This window comes from Galeopterus variegatus, unplaced genomic scaffold (assembly GCF_000696425.1).
Source record: "Galeopterus variegatus unplaced genomic scaffold, G_variegatus-3.0.2 Scaffold1379, whole genome shotgun sequence".
In the NCBI taxonomy this organism is placed as follows: Eukaryota; Metazoa; Chordata; class Mammalia; order Dermoptera; family Cynocephalidae; genus Galeopterus; species Galeopterus variegatus.
The window spans coordinates 198,017-206,001 of NW_007727490.1; the positions used below are offsets into that span (position 1 = coordinate 198,017).

General features: G+C 52.8%; 1 protein-coding gene and 1 long non-coding RNA gene across 2 annotated transcripts in view; both read right to left on the reverse strand.

Moving 5' to 3' along the window:
* The window catches only part of LOC103593614, a 32,461-nt gene extending 30,140 nt beyond the window's left edge, over positions 1–2,321 (reverse strand). Inside the window, exon 1 of the long non-coding RNA XR_550769.1 lies at positions 1,652–2,321. This is a non-coding gene — a long non-coding RNA (uncharacterized LOC103593614). The remainder of the gene's footprint in view (positions 1–1,651) is intronic.
* A 794-nt stretch (positions 2,322–3,115) lies between these two features.
* On the reverse strand, positions 3,116–7,430 carry KCNA6 (potassium voltage-gated channel, shaker-related subfamily, member 6). The gene has a single exon (XM_008576635.1). The coding sequence runs from the start codon at positions 7,335–7,337 to the stop codon at positions 5,745–5,747; it is 1,593 nt and encodes a 530-aa protein (XP_008574857.1). The 5' UTR covers positions 7,338–7,430; the 3' UTR covers positions 3,116–5,744.
* Between the last annotated feature and the right edge of the window lie 555 nt (positions 7,431–7,985).

Here is a 7,985-nt window from a genome sequence, read left to right on the forward strand (position 1 = left end):
ACTGTCCTGGTCCTATATAATAAATAATGTCCAATATATTTATCATAGTTCAATACATGCTAATTACACTCTGCACTTACCAAAATATGGCTTGAAATATCTTTAGAGCAAAAAAAAAAAATAGCATGTTAATCGCACAATAATTTGATTGTCAAAATTAAACACACACACAGCACACAAACCAATTCTTGGTATATTGTATGCAAATAGCGAGAAGCAACTGCATGAAAGCTCTAAAGTGTCCCCATGTGGCAGAAGAAAACAACTGTCATTTCATTCCAGATACTGAGTCTTGTCCGTCTTTAGAAACGCTAAACTTCTAGATTTATAAAGCCAAACCATTCTTCCAGCCCAGATACAAAGCCTCCAGATTATTAGATTCATGTTGATTGTTTTTTCACAATTCAGTGAGTTTTTAGGTTAGTTTTTAGAGCTGTACGACTATCACCACAATCCTGTTTGAGAACATTTCCATCACCTCCCAGAAGTTCTGTGGTGCCAGCTTTGAGGGCACAATCTTCAACCCCAGGGGGCTGTCCTGATGCAGGTGGGACTTACTCTATGCTCTATGACCTCCAGCAAGGAGAGTACAGAAACTCTCCTATGAACTGGCTGGTGAATCTTAATCCACCTTGTCAAGGAGTGTCCCCTGCACCTTGCACCACTGGGATTTATGTCCTTTCCTTTTGTTCTGCCTGTAGTGCACAAGAGAGATAGCCGGGTGCTAAGAAAACCTGCAAATGAATTAAGGGCTGTTATAAGGCCACCCCTGAGTTAAGGCTTTTTCCAGGCTAACTCCAATTTTATGCCTTCCTCCTAAGTCCTGTTTTCTTTGTTTATTTTACAATTTCTACTGTTCCTTTGTCTTTAACCTCTCTGCAAGCCTCTTTAAGGGTGGAAAGCCCTGAGGTGGACGTGTCCCAGTGCTATACTGCACAGTGTTTATCTGAGATTTGTCAGGTTCATTCTGTCTCTCTCGTGCTCCACCGTCTTCTTTTTATCCTTGCAGGTTCAGGAAATTTCTGGGAGACATTTTTCTAAGTCCTTTAGCAGTCTCCTCTTGCTCTGTAAGTTCAGGACGTTCCCCACAGAGGTGGCCATAGTAGGAAAGGATGTTATACTGAGATGTCACAAAAAAGGGAATACCTCCAGCTGGAGACTGACCTTCTTAGCAAATATTCTGGATCACAGCTGGCCCCAGAGTTTAACAAGTGACCTTCACAGACACACTGTACATGCTCCCAGCCACTAAAAAGGTGGAGGGAAGGAGAAAGATAGAAAGATACACACAGAAAGAAGAAGAGGCTAAAACAACAGAGGGGGGTAAAGAAGCAGAAGGCAGGAAACCAGAGAAGGAAAAAACAGCAGAGAAAGTGAGAAGGAAGAGAAAAAGGAAAGGAAAAAATGTGGGGGGAAAGAGGTGATAAGGAAGGGGGAGAGAACATGGAGAGGACAGAACCGAGAAGAAAGGAAACCGAAGTCAACGGAGTCACAGAAAAATACACAGAAAAAGTGCAAGGTGGCCATTGAGGAAGGGACCGAACCACCTTCTCCCCAGTGCACACGCTCCCACTCTCTCTCCCCCACCCTGAGTTCTCGTTCTGCCTGAAGGACCAAGCCAGGAAGGAAATCCCCCTTCAGCAGAACCTACCTCAGATGCAAAGCCGCCAGCTGTCCCCACCTCTCCTCGGGGATGCTCAGGCAGGAGGCGTGGCCCACGTCTCAGGCTGAGGCTGACAGTCCCAGGAAGTCCTTTGGGAGCGCCTGCCAGCTTGAATCAGGTGTAAGGATGGCTCGGACCCCACCTTTCCTGGCAGCTGTGAATGGCCACCCCAGCTGTCCAGGCAGCACAGAGTGCATATTCTCTTGGTGCTCGGGGCACAAAATCCAAACAGAGGCACAGGGTCAGAGAGGGATCACTTGACAAAATCCTTTGCAGAAACTAGGTCCGGCCATAGCCTCTCGGTTTTCCTTCAACGTCTTAAGGAGAACAGCCTCTGCGATCCTCCCAAGAGCTGGACAGTTTCCTAGGAGGAAGGAGTTTCGTTTCTCTCTGTCTCTCTCAGAGCTGGGAAGAGCATCCTCTGAGGAGATGAAAACTCTATGAGACCTAAGACCATGGTTACTCTCAGCAAGGCCCAGCCTGGCTGCCGCTTGAGGAGCAAGGAATCCTTTCCAGGGGCTCCCCTTGTCATTTTGAAACACATAACGTTGCCATTGGTTTAACTGGGCAGTTGCTTAGCACTCAGATTTCTTAAGAATCAAGGTTAAGATGAGGCAGCTTCAGTGACAGGGTGGAGAAACCATGAAGAAAGGTCCAGAGAGAAAGTTCTGGGGACCTACTTCCTCCACATTTTCCCGTCCTGTCCTGGCACCAGCAGCCCCCAAACCAATGTGTGGAAGGGGTGCCCATCTCAGAAGCTGGGAATATGTAGTCTCTTGTTGTCTCTTGATACCCAAATCAGAAGATAGAACAGTCTGGAAGGTTGCTACGGCAACCAGAGTCCCTGGAGATCCCAGCTCACCACAAACCCTTTACTTTCAGGCGTGCTCTGATGTAAACAGGAAATGCTTCCTCTGGAAGGTGATGAGGATGGTCACACAGTCATAGAGAGAGAGACGTGCGTACACGTCCCCACACCTACCCTCGGCCGCCAGCATCCCTTCTACCTCTGGAGTGGGGCCTTCTCTTTTTCCCCAAATAACCAGGAGTAACTGAAAAGATTTGGAATCTCGGGAAGGTGATGAGGATGGTCACACAGTCATAGAGAGAGAGACGTGCGTACACGTCCCCACACCTACCCTCGGCCGCCAGCATCCCTTCTGCCTCTGGAGTGGGGCCTTCTCTTTTTCCCCAAATAACCAGGAGTAACTGAAAAGATTTGGAAAACTAACACTTTCTGGCCTCAGTGCAGATTTTTGAATATGAACACCTCTGTTTCCTACTCTATTTCAGGTTTGGAGAAGCCAAGCTCCCAGTCAAGGTGACCTCTGGCCCTGGAAGAACCCCACTAAACCTATCTAAAGAGCATCCTCCTTTCTGAAGGGTAAGAAGAAAGACTAGGACCCAGTCCAAGAGGCCAAGNGCTCCCCTTGTCATTTTGAAACACATAACGTTGCCATTGGTTTAACTGGGCAGTTGCTTAGCACTCAGATTTCTTAAGAATCAAGGTTAAGATGAGGCAGCTTCAGTGACAGGGTGGAGAAACCATGAAGAAAGGTCCAGAGAGAAAGTTCTGGGGACCTGCTTCCTCCACATTTTCCCGTCCTGTCCTGGCACCGGCAGCCCCCAAACCAATGTGTGGAAGGGGTGCCCATCTCAGAAGCTGGGAATATGTAGTCTCTTGTTGTCTCTTGATACCCAAATCAGAAGATAGAACAGTCTGGAAGGTTGCTACGGCAACCAGAGTCCCTGGAGATCCCAGCTCACCACAAACCCTTTACTTTCAGGCGTGCTCTGATGTAAACAGGAAATGCTTTCTCGGGAAGGTGATGAGGATGGTCACACAGTCATAGAGAGAGAGACGTGCGTACACGTCCCCACACCTACCCTCGGCCGCCAGCATCCCTTCTGCCTCTGGAGTGGGGCCTTCTCTTTTTCCCCAAATAACCAGGAGTAACTGAAAAGATTTGGAAAACTAACACTTTCTGGCCTCAGTGCAGATTTTTGAATATGAACACCTCTGTTTCCTACTCTATTTCAGGTTTGGAGAAGCCAAGCTCCCAGTCAAGGTGACCTCTGGCCCTGGAAGAACCCCACTAAACCTATCTAAAGAGCATCCTCCTTTCTGAAGGGTAAGAAGAAAGACTAGGACCCAGTCCAAGAGGCCAAGAAGGGATTTAGGAAACTAATGGCCCCTAATAACCTATTATTGGGATTTGCATCTAAGGCAGGAGATATGGGGAAGGCCTATGCCTATGGGAGATGGGGAGACAGAGGAATGAACTAAAAATCAAATCTGTTACTAAAATTCACACATTTGCATAGCATAATCCCTAGCTTCCCAAACGAGTTCACTGACATTCCCCATGAGGTAGGGAGGGGAAGACATTAATGTTCCCATTTAATGGGTGAGGAAACTGAGGCACAAAGAGGGACCGTGGCGCCAAAGTTACCCTGTAAAACTGTGGCAAAATCCAGATTTAGATCTGGCACCCACAGGAGCCACACCACCTCTCAAGCAAACCCTCAAAAGGCTGTCCCTCGTAAGTTGCTCTTCGAGAGGATGATTTAAAAAAAAAATTCTCATCAAAGAGTCTTAAAGCGTAGATATAAAACTAAAAACATGTTAACAGTCCTTCCAGTTTCAGAACTGCACCCAGAAGAGCTCAGAACAGTATATCACAGTTTATCAAAGGCAAGAAACAAACAGAAATGTTACTGGGAGACAAATGAGGGGGAGCGGGCTGGTGGGGTGGATGGCAGTAGTGTCCTAATAGAAGAAGATGGCTTAGTCCAGGTGGGCACCCCACCACGTTACCTTACCAGCTAGAGCAGGTCGGACGCAGCTCCGAGGGGCAGAGCAGGCAAATGTTTGGCCGACTCAGCAAAAAAAAACCCTCTAGAGGCTGTCAGCAAAAGATAACGCTTGTTCCTTACTCTAAGCCACATATTCCATTGCCCATAAAATGGGAAGGAACCCATGCTGGCATCCAATGTGTGCTTTTACCTGTCTGCGCATTTAAGCCGGAGTTTGCTTTAGAAAGCCTTCAACTGCAATCCCAAATCAAATTCCCAGGAAGAAGAGTGGAGGGCTGGGCGGTGTAGGGGAATGAGGAGAAAACTCTGCTGTCTGCAACAAGATCCCTCTGCCCCTCCAGGATGACAATATCTGTTTAAGTGGCACCTTGTTACAGATTTGTGATCAAGCCAGTTGCTTGATCCTATTCAGCCATTTCTCCTGGCTCTGTGATTACCTTTTTCCAATTCCTCTGCACAGGAAGGCACTTGCATAAAAAGAGTATTTGGCTCTGAGAAGGGACCCTCCTGGAAGCTAGACAAGAGTCAGGGATCAGAGTGGGGAGGACTAAATGTAGACCACAGTCCAGTGTCTTCTGCTGGAACACACCTGGAAGAATCCATTGGCCCTTTTGGTCCAGGACTGACCCTTTTGTCCTCCAAATGGTCAAGTTTAATTGTATTTTCTCTAATTCCATCCAGGATTAGAAATAAATAGCATTTTGAGGCTATGCAACTAAAGGCTCTCCCAAGGGTCCTCTGCAAGATGACCAGCAGGTATTACGGGGACTGGAATAAAACAGCAAGTTGAGTGCTGTTTCTGTCCTCCAGCTTCTGCCAGTTACCAAGTATCCAGAAGCTACAGCAGGTGCATGCCCCAAAACAAAGGACACTAAGGAGAAAGACAGGACCCAGGTGTGGCTGGTTTCTATCCTGTTGACATTGCTGTGCCTAGAGATATTGCAAGTCCCAGATAAGAAAAATCAGAATCTTAAGGGAAGATCAAACAGCCATGTATTTCTCATCCATGTGAGAGATGATGTTAATGACTGGGTGGCACCGTTGGAATTTCATAAATGTCCCTTAGATGGATAAACCTTGAATGCTGCAGGGGTCGAGCAACAAGGTTGACAGTCTAGGTACTTGGTCCTGGATACCATGTAGTGGGTGTAGAGGAGGGAGTCAAGACGTCAGCTGGAGCTGGGTGAGAGGAGTAAGAAGGAGAAGGAGGCCCAAGATTGTCTGCTCAGTGCTCCCCTTCTCCTGCAGGCCCTGCCCGCATAGGTCAGACCTCGGTGAGCATCCTCTTTTCTGCATAGGCCCGGTGGGGAGTGGGAAGGTAGCTGGGTCTCCGTTCCCGGGTGGCCTCGGAGAAGTCAGGCTTGCCAAGTCCATTGTCGGTCGCCTTCAGGTCCGGTGTAGGCTGCCCACAGGTAACGTGAGTATACTGGCCCTGCTCCTCCTGCTCCGTCTCCCGGTGGTAGAAGTAGTTGAAGTTGGAGACGATGACGGGCACGGGCAGGGCAATGGTGAGGACCCCAGCGATGGCACACAGCGAGCCCACGATCTTGCCCCCCACGGTCATGGGATACATGTCCCCATAACCTACTGTGGTCATTGTAACCACCGCCCACCAGAAGGCATCCGGAATGCTGGGAAAGAGTGAGTCATCGTCGTCAGCCTCTGCGAAGTAGACGGCGCTGGAGAAGAGGATGACTCCGATGAAGAGGAAAAAGATGAGCAGCCCCAGCTCCCGCATGGAGGCCTGCAAGGTCTTGCCCAGGATCTGCAGCCCCTTGGAGTGGCGGGAGAGCTTGAAGATGCGGAACACCCGGACCAGGCGGATCACTCTGAGGATGGCCAGGGACATGGCCTGCTGCCCATTCTGGCCACCCCCTCCACTTGCGGTCTGCTGCTCCTGTTGCTGCACCAGCTCAGTGCCCAGGGTGATGAAGTAGGGGAAGATGGCCACCAGGTCAATGATGTTCATGATGTTGCGGAAGAAAGCTGGCTTGCTGGGGCAGGCGGAGAAGCGCACCAGGAGCTCAAAAGTGAACCAAACGATGCACAGCGTCTCCACCAGAAAGAAGGGGTCTGTGAAGAAGGAGCCCCCAAGAGTACTGGGGGAGGCTGAGCCCCCCGCTCCCATTCCCCCGGGGCTGAAGGCAGGATGAAATGTATAGGAGTCGTCTCCATCCTCCTCCTGCTCCTGACTGCCCCTGGAGACTGGGGCGACCCGGCCCACTCCACCCCCGTTGCTTCCACCTCGGCCATCTGCACGGAACTGGGGCAGGGTCTCCAGGCAAAAGATGACGATGGAGATGAGGATGACCAGCACCGAGACGATGGCGATGCCCCGGGCGGGTCCCGAGCTCTCGGGGTACTCGAAGAGCAACCAGACCTGGCGCTGGAAGGGCTGGGAAGGCAGCGGCTTCTCGTCCTCACCACCTTCGGGCAGGCAACCCTCGTCCTCCCGGAAGGCCGCCAAGGCCTCGTCGCCCAGCTGGTAGAAGCGGATCTCCTCCAGGAAGATGTCCAGGGGCACGTTGACCGGCCTGCGCAGGCGGCCCCCCGACTGGTAGTAGTAGAGGATGGCGTCGAAGCTGGGCCGGTTGCGGTCGAAGAAGTACTCGTTCCGCAGGGGGTCGAAGAAGCGGACTCGGCGGCCCGGGTCTCCGAGCAGCGTGTCGGGGAACAGCGACAGGGTGCGCAGCTGCGTCTCGAAGCGCAGCCCGGAGATGTTGATGACCAGCCGCTCGCTGCTGCAGCAGCCCCCGCCTCCGCCGGCCTCCGGGAAGTCTCCCGCATCCTGCTGCTCCCCCTCCGGCCCACGGACGTCCCCCGGAGCCGCCAGAGTAAGGGATTTCTCCGATCTCATGTCCTCTCTGCGGCGCGCTCCCCGCCACCAGGACGGCGCCCAAGGCACGGCGTCCGGAGCGCGGCCCCCGCTCCCGCTCCCGGCTCCCGGCTGCGCCCTGTCTTTAGGGTGGGGCTCGCGGTCTGACCTGGCGGTGGGGTCGGGGAGCTCTGAAGCCCCGGTCCCTGCAAGGCTGCGTCTGGGGAGATGACCGGGGCGCAGAGGGCTTGGCTGTGCGCTCCAGCTACCCGCCCGCCCCTCGGTGCTGCAGCTTACGGGATGCCTGGAGCCGCAGACCGACGCGCGCGGGACTGGCTGTCCGAGAGGACCTGGGCTGCGCCTGCCGCCGGCCGAGGCTGGGCTCCCGGACGCAGGGGTCGCCCTCCAGACGGGCTAGCGCTTCTCCAACAGCTCAAGACCCCAGGCTGCCGCTGGCACCGGAGCGCCAGATGCGCCACCCTCCGGCTCGGCGAAGACTCCTGGCGGGGCTCGGCCTCCGCCCTGCGTCCACCGCGGGGCTCTGTCTGGCCAAGGTCTCGGTTCCAGACGCCACAGCCACCACCTCCTCCCGAGGAGCCGCGCCGCAGGCCTCGGAGAGGGCCCTGGGGCTGCCCCGGCGCCGCAGCGCGGGGACCCACCTCCCCGCGGCTCAAGCCCGGGCTGCGGCCG

Bases quoted from the DNA above. Each gene is read 5' to 3' on its own strand.
- KCNA6 (XM_008576635.1), bottom strand. From the start codon at position 7,337: ATGAGATCGGAGAAATCCCTTACTCTGGCGGCTCCGGGGGACGTCCGT.